Source organism: Bubalus bubalis, chromosome 23 (assembly GCF_019923935.1).
Source record: "Bubalus bubalis isolate 160015118507 breed Murrah chromosome 23, NDDB_SH_1, whole genome shotgun sequence".
Lineage (NCBI taxonomy): Eukaryota > Metazoa > Chordata > Mammalia > Artiodactyla > Bovidae > Bubalus > Bubalus bubalis.
In genome coordinates, this window is record NC_059179.1 from 42,348,517 (window position 1) to 42,365,253 (window position 16,737).

A 16,737-nucleotide genomic window follows, 5' to 3' on the forward strand; every position below is an offset into this window, starting at 1 on the left:
GTGTGGTTTTTCTTTTTCTCTGACTTATTTTACTCAGCATGACAACTCCCGTGGGAGGGTTACCTGCTCAGTTGCAATAACCCCCTTGGAGAGACAGTGTGCTGGGCTTCATTAACCTTTGTACCTTAACAGGAAAAAGTGAAGGAGGAAATAACTTCAGGGAGATGGTTACAACTATGATTTTTCCTCCCCTATTTTGCTGCAAGACGACTGGGCACCACAAGCTGCCTAACCACTTTTAACCGTGTTGGTCTAGATGTCGTGTTGCCTTTAAAAGTATTCTCCCTTCACTCTTCCAGGGAGAAGCCACTTAGCATCTTTCGTGGGGCATATGTCAAAAAATTCTGCACTTGTTCTGATGACCCCAGCGCCAGTTTTCCTGCTCTACCTGTTCCTTTGAATGTTTCTGCACAGCAGGGCATCCTGTGGTGAAGGGCACTTAGACACGAGGCCCACTATTTGAATAGAAAGAGTCTTCTGGGGGAAAGGGAAAGGCTTTGGAGTCCAGTGGGAAAATACCAGACTTTAGAGTCAGACTTCACTTCAAGCTCTGGCTATGCCACTTTCTTTGTGACTTTCAGTAAGTTACTTAACTTCTCTGAGCCTCAGATGAGGAATCCCTGAAGCAGTTATTGAGCTAGTGTGAGATTTTGACCACCCTATCCAAATAGCCCTCCCTACCACAGATACTCACCATTCTATCACCTTGCTCATTTCCTTCCTAATTCTCCTCCCAATCTGAAATGTTTCCCCCTATGGATTTACCTCTTGCCTATTGTCTATGTTACCTTAGTTATAAGGCCCAGGAGGGCAGTTCCGAGGGCACGCACGCTCAGTTGTGTCCCATTCTTTTGAGACTCCATGGACTGTAGCTTGCCAGGCTCCTCTGCCCATGAACTTTTCCAGGCAAGAATACTAGAGTGGGTTGCCATTTCCTACTCCAGGGGATCTTCTCAAACCAGGGATCGAACCTGCATCTCTTATGTCTCCTGCACTGGCAGGCGGGTTCTTTACCACTAGCGTCACCTGGTAAGCCCATGAGAGCAAGGGTCATGTCTGTTTGACTTTGGACTTCAGCCCCATTAGCTAGAGCAGTGCCTGGAACATTTTAAGTGATCAGCACTTATTTGTTGACTGAACAGATGAATGGATAGCATAATCTATAGTGTGTGGTTCACACTCCGTTGACGTAGAACTCACTCAAGCCATCTGGATAAAGAGCCCTGGTCTTCCTCTTTCCTCTTCCTCTGTCCACACTCATTCAGTCAACTCATTCCACAAGTATTTCTTGAATGCCTATGATGTGCTAAGTATTGTTCTGAGATTCTGGGGATACATCAGTGAGCAAAACAGACACAAAGTCCTGCCTCGTGGAGCTTGTGTGAGCAGACAGGCAAAAGAACGAGGAAGTAATATATAAGGAGGCCATCTGGTGAGAAGAGCTGTGGAAAGAGGAACAGCCAGGGAAGTGGGAGAGAGTGCAGTGTAGGGGTGGTCAGGAAAGGCTGCCCAGAGGAGACGATATGTCAGAAAAGAAGGAGGGAAGGGGATGAACTCATAGCTTCCTGGGGGAAAAGTCTTCTAGGCAGAGAAGACAGAAAGTGCAAAGGCCTTGGGGTTGACGATTGGTAGGGTGGGCTGGGTGGAGAGAGGCCATGGGGATTGAGTGGGGCCTTATAGACCATGGTGAGGGCTTTCAGTGCTATCCTGAGAAAGATGAGAAGAATGTGATGAGCCTGCTATTATCTATTATCAAGGGCCATTAGAGGGCTGTGTTTGTGACTGGAAGATTCTGAGATTGGACTGTACTCAGCAGGGAGCTGTATCAGTCCTCCTGCTCTCCATCCTTCTCATGGGAGGCAGTTTCTGTCACCCTGGACACTGGCTTGGCTCTGCCAGTCCCTTCCCTCCCTGGACCTCGGTGTCCCCTCCTCGAGGCTATTGGTGACCCTGGAAGGCGGGAGGGCAGGGTTCTGCTCTTGATGGCCACATTTAGCAGCCAATGCCCACTGAGCACCTGTTCAGCTTGAGGCGTCTGATTACAGAGGAAAGGATGAGACTCAGCTTGGTCCTCAGGCTGGAGGTTGGGGTGGGGTGCGAGTCCCTGGTAGCTTGGTTGGGAAGGCAGGCTCTCGGAGGGCAAAGCTGAGTGACATTGCAACAGTGCATCATGTACACCGTGCCCAGAGGGTTGTTACAATGGTAACAGTGGCTGACAATTAAGTCGGGCTACTCAGCAACAGTGAAATTAGATATTAGGGATCAACCTGACCCCCGAAGGGGAGCCATGGTCACCCAGACCTCCGAGGTCCGGAAGCAAACAGTGATGCCTCAGAGGCCACAGGCCCTGACTCTTCTCACCCAGGTCTGTTCCAGGTCACAGGGTGGCAGGTAGGATGTAGAGCCAACCTCTGGGGAAAGGGGCTTAGATGACCCAAGGTGAAGGCAGGTGTTTGCTCTGGGGAGCCCCCTGGGGACCCCAGCACAGTGTCCAGATGGAGCCCTGACAATCCCAGGTCCTGTGAAGAGAGGGGCTGGCTTCCCTCAAGGAATCCCCAGCCCTGCCACAGGCTGCTCTTTGGGAGGACAGGGCTTGGGGGTGCTTGCTGAGCTGGCAGAGACTCCCCTGCCACACCCAGAGGGTTCCACTGACCTGTTCCTTCTTGGAGCTTCCCTGTGATTTTCAGTTTAGGAAATTGCTTAAACAAAGCCGTGAATGACCCCTACAGAGGTTTCTTCCCAAGGCCATGCCTCCTGGACTGAGGTCCGGCCCTGGGTTCTACCTTCCGGGATTTGCAAGAGCAGGTGTTCAACAGGTCGTAACCACCTGGGCAAGGTCATTGAAAAGCAGGGTCTGAGGGCCGAGTCTTGGAGCTTCAATGAGTTTTCCTTCTTCCCGCTGTCCTTAATGGCAGATTTTGCTAGGAAATGGAGCTCTGTGGCTAGGATTTTGCTAGGAAATGGAGCTCTGTGGCTCTTTCTTCCACCCAGACACGCTGTTGACATAGATGCTTCTAACCAGCGGGATGGGGAGAGAGAGGTGAGCCTTCTGAAGGGGATGCGTCCCCCCGGGACCCTCCTTTCTGCACAAGAGGAAGCCCTCTCTGAACAGGGTCTGATAAAGTGCTGTGGGCCTTGGGCCAGGATGGGGTCCTGGTGATGAAGGACCCACATGGGGGTGGCAGGTGGGTCGTGGCCCCCTGGTCTTCTTCCTGCACACCCAGGACCCCCACATCCTTCCTGCTTCACTGACCACCCGTCTTCCCACCTGGATGCCTCCCCAGTGGGCTTTGGAATGACGGGTAGGTTCCCTCTGCTTGCTTCTTCCTGGTATCTTCTGAACAAAAAGCTCACAAGCCCTTGTTGTGTTAGGATCTTTACTGCTGACCACAGGGGGTAGAGGATGGAGTCATCGCAATGACAAGAATGAGGAAGGGCTGCTGTCCGTGCTCTGAACTGAGTGATCCATGGGGCTTCCTCTCCAGTTTTCGGGCAGGATTCCCCTCCCCCAGCCTCCACTGTCACACTGTCCTGTGTGAAGGTCACTCCTGTTCCTCATCTGGTCTTCCCACTCTTGGTTGCCAAATGACTCCTGATTGCATTTCGCCTCACTTCTTAGAGAAACTGCCTCTGCCATCGAGTCACATGGTTTTTCTCCCCCTTAGCAACTTGCACTAATACTCTTGCCCTATTGCAATGGTCACCATGCAGGTCTGTCTCCAAGACAAGACAGTCTGCTTCTGTGGGGGAGGGACCTTTTGTACCCCCTCCTCCCTTGTGGATATTTTGTATTCCTGCCTCTTATTCCTTTTTTTTTTTTTTGCTGTGCGCAGGACAGGTGCACAATCATGGCACTCTTTTTTTTTTTTTTTTTATGATCCTAAACCTAACACTTCCAGATCCAAACAATCATAACCCCCTCTCATAATAACCATCATAACATAATAAGCAATAACAAATGATCATAACCATTCCTGTCATAATCATAAGAGGAATCCACTGTGGTATCTGGTCTTACGGGTTCCCTAGCAGATGTGTATCCTGCTTCTCTTCTCCTGTCACCTCACACTTATCAATTGTTGGGCTGCCAGTAGGACAATGGAAACCAGTGAAGTCCCTCGGAAATGTGCCTCTTCTCATCAAGGGGAGAGGAGGAATTGGGGAACAATGGGAAAAGCCATAGGATTGAAAAAAGGAATCCAAGGTCGAATGTAACTTTCATCTGGATGGAGCCTAATGCAGACGTCTGGCCCGAAATCCTGCCTGGTGACCAATACAAGGCATGGATTCCTAGTATCCTTCCAGAATGAAGCTGCAGGAGATCAGGGGTTAACAACTCATGGCAAGGAAGCTGAGGTGTCATCTCATAGTGTCGACATCTCAGCTGAAAGGCAAGACAGGGCTCACTCAGGCCAGGATAACAAAGGCAAGTCCTGAAAAGCCATATGCTTCTGACCAAGAGTTACTGACCATCAAGAGAATTTGGGGAGAAAAAAAAAAAAAAAAACAGGAAACCTTCTAGGTAGGTTGTGGGAGTTTTACCAGAGCCTGGTGATAAACACCAGGGATCCCAAAGTTATATCTACGTAAGAGAGGGATTGTGGGCAAAGTTGGAGGAGGTTGGAGGCAGGTTTGGTGGGTTTGCCAGGCTGGACAATAAAAAGGCTGAGTGCTAAAGAATTGATGCTTTTGAATGGTGGTGCTGAAGACTCATGAGAGTCCTTTGGACAGCAGGGAGATCAAACCAGTCCATCCTAAAGGGAATCAACTTTGAATATTCCTTGGAAGGATTGATGCTGAAGTTGAAGCTCCAATACTTTGGCCACCTGATGGGAAAAGCTGACTCATTGGAAAAGATCCTGATGTTGGGAAAGACTGAAGACAGGAGGAGAAGAGGATGACAGAGGATGAGATGGTTGGATGGGATCACCAACTCGGTGGACATGAGTTTGAGCAAATGCCAGGAGATGGTGAAGGAAAGGGAAGCCTGGTGTGCTGCAGTCCATGGGATCTCAAAGAGTTGGCCATGACTGAGCAACTAAACAAAAAAAGGGTCAGGCAATGTGAATCCAAGCCTGTGAATGGTTGGAAGTGGTTCAGTTCAAGGTCACATATTTCTCAGTTCCTGGGTTATGGAATGAGTATGAGACCCAGAAGATGATTGCTAAAGCTAATATAAGCCCATGGAATCCATGGATATCTCTCATGTCTTCTCCTCTCCAATCATGTCTGCAATGTCATCCTCATTTCTTCAAGGCCAGGGGCCAACAGGAAAGTGCCCTGCCAGGACAAACCATCCTAGAGATGCTTTTCCCCTTGGCACCGTGTCCTATATTTGCTCAGCAGCCCACATCCTGCTCTGCCCTGAGCCTTGGAGCAGACTTCCCACAAATTCATTCACATTCTCCCAGATTCAAGTCAAGCCTCTATTCAGGGAGCGCCTGAGAGACTTAGAGGTTCACCTAGAAGGAAGCTGGAAATTGCACCGCTAATATCAGCGGTTTTGCAGTTGGGAAATTGCCAGACTGTTATACAACAATCAGTCTAACCCACCTAAATTGTTCCACAGATTAGCCATCGATTGTTAGAAAAGTCCCTGACTTCCTTTATCTTCATGGCACCAATACAAATATAGTATCCTGGAGGACACGCCTCCTTTTAACTACGAACCTATAAATATCAAGGCATTTTTACTGAGATTGAGAAGAACCCAGCAACATGGGGATCTCCACAGCCATCCTTCAAATATGTCTTTTATTGGGTCAAATTCTATCTACAGGTATTATATCTAATTATTACATTTGTTTTTCACTGCTGAAAATCCGAATCATGGCAAATTATATCTGTTTCTTGGTGCTATTCTTTCATCTCAAGAGGAGTTTTATATCAAGAACAGGGGGATAGTTCTTTGGTGATCATTGTAATTGCAAAGATTTTTTGCTTTGTTTCTGGCTGAGAAATGCAATGGTTGTAGTTAGAAAAAGCCAATCACTATGTCAATTGTCTTCAGTGAGTCACTCAACTAAGGAAATGATTGGTTTTAGAAAAATTCCTGAAATTAAGGAAAAATGTATATTATTAAAACTTTGTTATCATTGATTAAGCCTGCGGTTTGTGTATTGATGAACATGGCCAGCAAAGATTGCCCTGTAAATGTGCGTAATGTGACTTCTATCTGCAGGTGTGTCTGGCTTGATAATTAACAATTACCAGGCAAAATCAGATCACATAGCTGAGCACAGAAAAGATCATTAAGATTCCAAGTCTATGTCTGTCACTGCTTTATTTTTAAATTTTTATTTGTTTATTTGGCTCTGTGGGGTCTTATTTGGGGCACGTGGGAACTTGGCTGTATCATGCGGGATCTTCCGTTGCAGTACATGAGCTTAGCTGCCCTAAGGCGTATGGGATCTTAGTTCCCTGCTGCTAAATCACTTCAGTCGTGTCTGACTCTGTGCGACCCCATAGATGGCAGCCCACCAGGCTCCCCCATCCCTGGGATTTTCCAGGCAAGAACACTGGGGTGGGTTGCCATTAGTTCCCTGACCAGGGATCAAACCTGCATCCTCTTCATTGCAAGGCAGACTCTTAACCACTGGACCAGCGGGGAAGTCCCTGTCTGTGACTGCTTTAGATAAATGATTTGGAGATTAGTTTCAAGCACATCTTTGTGTTCTTAGAATGTCAAGTGACAAAATGGACATGAAAGAGCCCTGGGCAAATCACCTAGACCTTGAACCGCAATGTCGCTTTACTGAGATGCTCAGTGAACAGGATGTTTAGCCAGTCTGTTCATCATTCCTCCCTTCCTGTCTGTCTCTCTCTCTCGTTCTCTTATCTTTCTCTATCTCTGTGTCTAGGTCTGTGACAGGAAACTCACTGACGGGCAACCCTTGCCTTCCCCTCTTGTCAGGAGGACCTCGGCGGGTACTGGCTCTGGACAGACTATGGGCCAGAGACTGTGTCTCCATCAGAATACTGGAAAATGGAAGGCAGTGTTCTTAGCTCTGGCTTTTATCAATATGAAGTGCATCCCCAGACTTGCACTGTCTCTGAAAAGCGACAGGGGGTTCACGTCAGCCCCTATGGGACAGCGAATGAATTGACCTGTCCTTATCTACAAAGGGGTCTTCCTTGATAGCTCAGATGGTCAAGAATCTGCCTACAATGCAGAAGACCCTGGTTCAATTTCTGGGTCAGGAAGATCCGCTGAAGAAGGGGTAGGCTACCCTCTCCAGTATTCTTGGGCTTCCTTGGTGGCTCAGCAGGTAAAGAATCAGCCTGCAATGTGGGAGACCCAGGTTCGATCCCTGGGTTGGGAAAATCCTCTGGAGAAGGGAAAGGCTACCCACTCCAGTATTCTGGCTTGGAGAATTCCATGGACTGTATAGTCCACGGGGTCACAAATATTCGGACACGACTGAGTGACTTTCACTTCACTATCTACAAAGGGGCTTATGGCACCCTCTACAAGTGGCTTGAGGGGGCTGTGGTTTTGCATGTGCACACACGTGCACAGACACACATGCCTGCATTTGCATTTTAGCCTTGAGAATTAAACCTCTGCAAAGTGGTTGCTCTGTACCAGGTACTCTGTGGGACAGACACCTACCTTTTCTTGTCTAAATCTGCTGACAACTCCCAGGTTGGGTATCCACCCTGCAGATGAAGAAACTGAGGCTCAGAGAGGTTCTGTGTCTTGTCCAAGGTCAGCAGTTGTTGCAGGGCTGGGCCAGGATTTGAACCTGGAGGAGGTCTGCTGGCGTTTGGGTAGAGGATTTGTCCGGTTAGCTCCCACTATTTCTTGCGGAGAACTCGGCTGAGGAGATGAATGGTGGCTTTCAGCTCAGCGCTGGAGCCCTGTGGAGGAGCTCCGTGCTGGGGAAACCCAGGTATCAGACACTGCCCAGTTCTAGTCTCTGCACCAATTCTTGAGAAAAAGTCAAAGAGTTCAGGTTTGTGCTGGTCTAAAGCGGCCATGAAACTCTTTCTGCTCCTGGCAATGTCTTTGGTTCTGCCATTTACCAACTCTGGGCCTTTGCAAGCCTCAGTTTACTCACTGATAAAATGGGGTTGTGTTCCAGCTTCATAAGGTTGTACAGACATGGGCTCACCCATGCGGTGTCTGGCATGTGGAGTGTCTGGGCGCTATCCACCGTTACTCTTCTGGGCATAATTCTAACATGACTTCATAAATGCAAGGTAGTATGTTGGATTGGATCCTAGAAAAAGGAAAAAATGGTGAAATCCAAATAAAGCCCGGGGTTTTGTCAGTAGGAGTGTACCCTTGTCGGTTGGTAATCGTGACAAATGTAGCTTGGTCATATGAGATGTTATCATGAGGGAAAATTGGGTAAGAGGATATGGAAACTGTATTTTCTGCAACTTTTCTGGAAAATTATTCCCAAATAATCTTTTTTTTTTTTTTTTAAACTCAACTTCCCTTGGTCTCATTTCTTCAAGGTCAAAATGAGAAAGTAATAATTGCTTACAAACTAATTCCTGGAAAAGTGTTAATGCTTGTACTTCCCCTTTTCACAGTTTATCAGGGATTTGGGCAATAATTAACACATTAAAAAGAAGGAGGAAATTGTAAGATGTCCTTAGGTGGCTGACATTGGGCTGAGGTAGGCACTTCTGTTATCCTCTAAATAGGTCCCACAGATGTCTAATTATTCCCTCATCAGCTCTCTTCGCTGCAATTTGTCTTTACTGCACAAGCTACCCTCTGGGCGTTAGGTCACTCAGCCCAAACTAGGTGTTGTTTCAGAATGAAGAGGAAGTCCAAGGCCACGCCCAGAGCCTGAGTCTCAGCCAGGCACCCAGGACCCTCAATTCCAGCCTCAGATCTCTCCACAGCTGGCTTGACAACCCCCACCAGGGTTTCAGTTCCAACCTGTCCCCTGCTGTTTCCACCCCATGATTTTATTTGTTCTGCCCCTTTTCCAGCAGGATGCTTTCCAGCAGGATGTCTTACAGTGCAGGGCACATCTGTCCCGGCCACCTTATACCCTCAGGAGCTGCCTCTTGCCATGGTGACTGCTCTCACGCTGTTGCCTCCACCTGGAACACAGTCTTATTCTTCCCCTCCCCACCTCCTCAGTTCTGGCTAAATCTAGCTGCTCTTTTTTAAATACCATGGGCATTGTCCCATCCAGGAACCTTGACGTGTACGCTCAACACACAACCACACACACACACACACACAAGCCATGTGTCATCCAATGCTTGCCACTCTTATTCTCCGATAGCATCTTAACTCTATGGATTTTTCTAGAGATCCTGCTATGCAGGGAGACCCTGGAGGGCAAGGACCGTGTCTGGCTCACTTAGTACAACAGCGTGCATCCCTTAGAGCCTAGCAGAGGCTCCTGCTGGCTGTAATGGAGGGGCAGGAGGACCCTTCCTGAGCCATTCTCTCTGTGCCCTGGGCCAGGTCCTGAAAAGTATTTCTCGTCCTTATGTATAGTTTAAAGGGAGCCAGACACCATACTGGGGCTTCCCAGGTGGCTTAATGGTAAAGAATCTGCCTGCAGATGCAGGAAACACAGGTTCAATCCTTGGTTCGGAAAGAGCCCCTGGAGTAGGAAATGGCTATCCTCTCCAGCATTCTTGCCTGGGAAATCCCATGGACAGAGGAGCCCAGCAGGCTGCAGTCCAATGGGGTGGCAAAAAGAGTCGGACATGACTTAGTAACTAAACAAGACCCCATATCAGGAGCAATCTGTGTAGCTGCTAAGTCGTGTCTGACTCTTTGCGACCCTATGGACTGCAGCCTGCCAGGCTGCCGCGTCTGTCGGAATCTCCAGGCAAGAATGCTGGAGTGGGTTGCATTCCCTGCTCCAGGGGATCATCCTGACCTCGGATCGAGCCCACGTCTCCTGCATTGGCAGGCAGATTCTTTATCAGTGAGCCACCAGTGAAGCCCCTAAATCTGAGTTTGTTTCTCTTTTGCATGTGTATCCAGTTGTTTTAAAACTGCATGTAAGTGATACCATACAGTATCCTACAAGTCTCTTCTCCACTCTTGGCTGCCCTCAACCCATGCAATGCTGTGGCATGGAGGAGGTGGGGACAGAGCATCACCAGGTAGATAATGGGGTCATTCACAGGAAAGCCAGGAATGTTGCTTCCCAGCGGATACTCGTGACCGCTGAGCATGGAGTGCAGCGTATGAGCTGGGCTCTTGAGGAGGGAAGGGCAGGGATGGAGGGTGGACCAGCTATTCTTTGAGTCCCCAGAGCTGGGTTGGAAGGGAAAGAGGACTACAGTGACCAGACTCCCCTTGTCCTGAGATAGGCAACCTGACACTGAATCCAAAATGCCTGTCCATTGCTGGGAGGTAATAATTAGAAGACACACCCTCCCTGTGCCTCAAATTCCTCGCTAGGAATGGCCCGTTTGCTGCCTGATGACTGCATTTGTGTCCTCCCATGCTGTTACCACCCCAAACTCCACCAACCCCAGTGCTGTCAGGGGCAATGCTGACCACAAACTCTCCATCACTAAAGATTAGTATTTCAGAATGCTTTGCTTTCTGACAAGTTGAAATGGAATCTCGTTTGCACTTGAATCTTGGGAAGCGGCGGAGCTGAGCTATGAGCACATTTACTCTGGGGTCAGTGCCCTTGACTTCCGGCATCAGTTTCACTGTCAGCGCTGTGTGACCTTTGACAAGCTGTTTTACGTCCCTAAGCCTTGGGTTTCCCTTCCATAAAGTAGACTGTGTAATAATCTGACACTGTAATAATCTGATAAAGGATATCCTGAGGATAAAACAAGGCACTGCGGGTAGCACAGTTAGCTCAATGCTGGGAAGGCTGTGATTGCCAAGAGATAAGAGCATCTTATCTCCCTCCCTACACGTCCCCTCCTCTCGCCTCCTTCTCTTTCTTTCCTCTTCCTCCCTCTCTGCTTTATCCTTAGCTTCATTTTTTTTTCCTTATCTTCTTTTTCTTTCATCCTTGTTCTTTTCCTTTAGCCTACGACCACATTTCCTCCCGAACCTAAAAGAATTTGCCTCCTAAATTACCTGCCACCACATCTCCCGCATTCAGCCTCAAACCAAAGCTTTTAATGCACAGTTAGGGTGGACAGTATAGGAACCAGAGAAACACAGCAAAGATAAAAACACACCTTGTCCTATCACCTGAGATTGGCTTTATTAAAATATGTATTTCTTTCCAATTACATGCGTATGGAAGTGATATCATTCCCCGCTCCCCACGCCACCCCCCTTCCCCCCACCGAGTGGCATGCCAAATCTAGTTCCCTGACCAGGAATCAAATCCATGTCCCCTGCAGTGGAGGCTCAGAGTCCTAACCACTTGACAGCCAGGGAAGTCCTTAAAGGATAGCATTTAACATACAGTTTTTCTATAGTTTGTATTCTGAACATTTTAACATGCATTCATGATTTTGGGAGATTGAAGTTTTGTTTTTCAAGTTTTATTCTTTTTTGAAAATTTTCGCTTTATTGAGGTATGAATGGCCAAGAAATGTACAGGATATTTAAAGAGCACCTTGTGGTGATTTGATATGCATATGCGTGGTGGAAAGATTCTCCCTCATCTAGTTGAGAACATAGCCATCACCTGCATGTCTATTTTTATTTTGGTGAGAACGTTTAAGTTCTACTCCCTTAGCAAATTTCAGATGTATAATAGATGCAGTTTTATCAACTGTAGTCCCCATGTTTTACATTAGATCCTAAGATCTTATTCATCACCTGGCTGAAAGTTTGTACCCTTTTACTAACCTCTTCCTATTTCTACCACCCCTTTTCCGATTCTTTCTGTAATTATAATGGATAATACCGTGAAGATCATGTTTGTTCACGCATCTTTGTCCACATTAAGTAGATTATGATTTCCTTTGGCTAGATTCTTAGATGTGGAATTACTGAGTCAAAGAGTTGACTATTTTAAGACTTTAAAGCATACTGTTACATTTTTTCTAGCAATCTACCAATTCTTTCTCCAATAGTAAAAAAGGAGAATGCAATCTTCTACAACTTTTCTGAATCTGAATATTACCATTCAAAACTCTTGGCTGAATTGTTGGATAAAAATTGATGTAGTTATTTTAATTTGCATTTCTTTGCTTTATAGTGAAGGTAAAAAATTTTAAGCCATTTAAATCCCTTTACTTGAACTGTCTGTTTTTATCCTCTATTTTTTTGCGTGAAAGTTAGTATCATCTTTGTTGGTTTATAGAAACTCTCTCTGTTTGTCCATTATATTGAACAAACTCTCTCCACTTTGTCCATTATATTGATGACAAATATTTTCCCAATTTGTTATTTGCCTTTAAATTTTGATTTCCTTCTGCACAAATATTTTAACATAATTCAATTTATTGCTATTTTTCTTTGTAATTTCCTGTTGATTTAAAATCTAGACATTTCACAAAAATCAAATAAACATTTAATTAGTTTCCTGTTTTCATTTGTTTAATAAAATCCTGTTCTTTGGTTTTGAAAATTATTTTGCCTTCTGGTGTGAAGTAAATATCTAAAATGATTCTAAAATAATTTAAATGTTAAATTTTGCTTTAATTTTTATAGCTTTATTTTGAATATTTTGGAGCTAATCATAATTTTTTGAATGCTGACAACATGGCAAACACTATATTAATTAAGCATCTGATACAGTTTTCTAACTTTGTCTTCACAATAACCTTGTGAAGTAGGTTAGTATAACTATCTTTTTACAGATGAAGAAACTAGGACTGAGTGAGAATAAATGGCTTGCCCAAGTTTAGAGACCAAATAAACAGCAGAGCTAGAATTTGAACTCAAGGTTCCTGTCTCCCAGGTGCATAGGTGGCCAAGACCCCCAGTCCCAAACCCACATTGTCCCTTCCCTCTCCCCATCAGTATTTTTTTTTTCTTTTTCAAGAACTTGTCAGTCATTTCTAGCCTATTTATTTTTCTTGATAAACTTCAAAATTGTTTTTTAAAGACCAATCCAAGAGAAACTTTTTGATGGAAATGATATCAAACCTATGAATTCGTTTAGAACGACTGATAGTCCTATATTCAGTCCTTCCATCCGGAAACCCGATTCATCTCTTCATCTGAGGAGACAGCCAAGAAGCTTTACACAGAGTTGGTAGTTTCATTCTTCTGGGTTGCTCCTCAAGGGAAGTTTATTTATAGTGTTTTACTTCCTTGGAGCCTGTTTTCATCCACATCTTCCCCTCTGCCTGGTGCACATCTGCTCAGAAGTCCTGGTTCCATTCCGTGAGTTCTTCTTCTGGACTCCCGACATCCCGCAGTCGGAGCTCTCATTTCCCTGTCCTCTAACTGTTTGTCTCTAAGTTTCGTCCACTAGAGCCAATTTCCAGAGGCAGCACTGTGTCATCTCAACATTCCCCTGCCTGCTGGGTCAGGCATCCAGCTGTTGTTTTCAGTCGCTAAGTTATGTCCAACTCTTTGCCACCCCTTGGACTGCAGTGAGCCAGGCTCCTCAGTCCTCCACTATCTCCCAGAGTTCGCAGATTCATGTTCATTGAATCAGGGATGCCATCTAACCATCTCATCCTCTGCTGCCCCCTTCTCCTCCTGCCTTCAGTCTTTCCCAGCATCAGGGTCTTTTCCAATAGTCAGCTCTTTGTATCAGGTGACCAAAATATTGGAGCATCAGTCCTTCAAATGAATATTCAGGGCTGATCTCCTTTAGGATTGACTGGTTTGTTTTCTCTGGAGTCCAAGGGATTCTCAGGAGTCTTCTCCAGCACCACAATTCAAAAGCATCAGTTCTTCAGCGCTCAGTCTTCTGTATGGTCCAACTCTCACATCTGTACACAACTACTGGAAAAACCATAGCTTTGACTCTGTGGACCTTTGTGTGCAAAGTGATGTCTCTGCTTTTTAACCTGCTGTCCAGGTTTGCCTTTCCTTCCGAGGAGCAAACGTCTTTCAATTTCACAGCTGCAGTCACCATCTGCAGTGATTTTGGAGCCCAAGAAAATAAAATCCGTCACTGCTTTCACTTTTGCCCCTTCTATTTGCCGTGGAGTGATGGGACTGGATGCCATGATCTTAGTTTTTTTAATGCAGAGTTTCAAGCCAGCTGTTTTACTCTTCTCTTTCACCCTCATCAGCAGCCCGTTGTTCCTCTTCACTTCCTGCAAGGAGCGTGATTGTTGAATACATTATTCCCCACCACTCTGTCAAAACACTTGCTGCACAGTAGACAGTGGTTTTCAAACCTTAATGTGTGTCAGAATCACCTGGAATGGATACATATTGTTGGGCATCACCTCAAGGGTAAATTCTTAAGTCTGGGGGAGGCCTAAGAATTTGCATTTTTTAAAAACAAATTCCCAGGTGCTGGTTGGTGCTGAAGATTCATGGAACCATTTTAAGAGCCATTGTTCTAAAAGAACCCTTTTCTAATGTGACTGGGTCAGGCACATTATTCAAAAATATTGTTTAAAATAAAAAATATGATAGATACACATTTAAAATGTTTCCTTTTATCTTAAAACTTATAAACACACTTTGACTTGCCAATTTGTTGCTGTAGGCTTCTCTCTCAGCAGGGTCTTCTGCAGTTCTGCAGCACCTTTCTTGCATAAATTGCTCCCATTTGGCATATCTATAACTTTTCATTTTTAGTCTCTCTAAAGTAGAGTGTGAAATGAAAGACCTTTGCAAAGCAGCCTCCTAGGTGGCTCAGTGGTACAGAATCTGCCTGGCAACATAGGAGATGAGAGTTTGATCTCTGGCTCAGGAAGATCCCCTGGAGTAGGAAATGGCAACCCACTCCAGTATTCTTACCTGGGAAATCCCACAGGCACAGGAGCTTGGCAAGGTACAGTCCATGAGGTTGCAAAAGTGCGGGATATGACTGAGTGACTGAATGAACAAAGAGGGTATAAGTTCAATTGCTTTAAATATATTTCTCCTTTTTGCTGCCCAATCCACTCAATTTCTTTTTAGCACCTTCATTTTATTTCCAAAGCATTCAGCCTTATTTTTTTGAAGGACATCTTTCTATTTGTACCATAGATGATCAATTTACTTAATATTTATTTTAGTGTCAAGTACAATCAACATGAACAGGTTCAGGACTCATGTCTGTCATTCACTGATCACACAACTTGGTTGGAATGCACGTTGCCAAGTGTACTAGAAATTAGCCCACTAGTGCTAGCGGTCAGTAGGCTTACAGAAATGACGGAGAGCTCAGTGGGTCTGGCTCGGGGCTTAGTTACCTAAAGGACAGTTCAAACAACTTTTTGTCTACTGCCCCTGCTGGGATGCCTTCCATCTAGTGAGTGCTAAGTCACTTCAGTTATGTCTGACTCTTTGGGATCTCCCATGGACCGTAGCCCGCCAGGCTCCTCTGCCTATGGGATTTCCCTGGCAAGAATACTGGAGAGTAGCCAGATATTGTAAATAAAAATATAATACATCCAGCTAAATTCAAATTTTAGATAAAAATTTTAAGTATACATATATTCCATGTGATATTTTGAACATACTTACATTAAAGAAGAATTCATTGTTTATCTGAAATTCAAATTTTACTGGGCAGTCTGAGTTTCATCTGGCAACTTAACAACTTTCACCCTGTTCTTTCTTGATATATATCTATGCCTTCTTCTAAGCCTTGTTGAAACATCCTGTCTTCTCTGGAGTCCTCCTGCCCTTCTTCCAAGCCCAGGAATTGCTTCTTTTGAGATTTCCATTTCCCCTCCACTGTGTTTCTCATTGGCCAAAATGGAGAATTACTGGTTAGCAAGTCTGGCTGCCAGGGGCTTCCCAGGTGGCTCAGTGATAAAGAACCTGCCTACCTATGCAGGAGATGCAGGAGACACGGGTTCAATCCCTGGGTCAGGAAGACTCCCTGGAGGAGGGCATGGCAACCCACTCCAATATTCTTGCCTGGGAAATCCCATGGACCAAGGGGCCTGGCGGGCTACAGTCCATGGGGTCACAAAGAATTGGACACGACTGAGCAACTGATCATGCTCACGAAGTCTGGCTGCCATTGGCTTCTGAGCTCCAGAGGACTACATCTTACCTTCAGTGATGGGTCCCTCTCCTCCATGCCCCTTGTGTGGTCATAGACAGGTCCATATTCCCTGAGTGAATCAATGAATTAATGAATGATGGGTCCAGCTACCCTCCGAAGCAAAAAGCAATGCAACTCCCTCTGCTGCTCGAATTAGCTAATGGGAGGGAGGGTAGGTCCAGCTTTAACGCTTGTTTTTGGAAGAGCTCTCATCTGGCTGTTTTTCTTTGTAGTTCCAGCAACATCAGCAACGAGACACACCACAGAAAGTGCTTTCTGGGAGTTACTCAGCTCTGGTAAGTCTACCTGAACTCCAGATAGGCTGGGCGATTGTGGTGCCCAAGGCCACCCCCAAGGACTCAGGAGGGACTGCCACAGAGAATTCTGCTGGGTTTTAGATGTGGGACAGGAAGGGTTTCCTCTGATGGGGTCCATCTGATGGGGTCCACCTAGACCCTTAGCTCCTTCCTTGTGAAGTTCCATACTGACCATGAGATCGGCCCCCAGGCTCCATCCCAGTGTCTGTCCGATCACACTCCTTTCCTAAGGTCTCTGGCCCCCAGGCGGCCCCACTGTGTGTCCAGCAGGGCGGCAGGGGCAGTGGTGGGGCAGCGTATCTAGTTGAGCCTCTCCAGTGAGAATCACATTTCTCTTCTCTAGAACTGCTAACAAGTCTTGGGGGAATAAGGAACACCCTGGCCTCAGTCAGTGC

General features: G+C 46.0%; 1 protein-coding gene across 50 annotated transcripts in view; it reads left to right on the forward strand.

Annotated features, from left to right (window-relative positions):
* Positions 1 to 5,632: 5,632 nt before the first annotated feature.
* The window catches only part of DMBT1 (deleted in malignant brain tumors 1), a 104,349-nt gene continuing 93,244 nt past the window's right edge, over positions 5,633 to 16,737 (forward strand). For all 50 annotated transcript variants that reach the window (XM_045164153.1, XM_045164158.1, XM_045164164.1 and 47 more), the window contains exons 1-2: positions 5,633 to 5,779; positions 16,259 to 16,321. In XM_045164153.1, the coding sequence (XP_045020088.1) occupies positions 5,719 to 5,779; positions 16,259 to 16,321 (124 nt within the window). In that variant the 5' untranslated portion in view covers positions 5,633 to 5,718. The remainder of the gene's footprint in view (positions 5,780 to 16,258; positions 16,322 to 16,737) is intronic.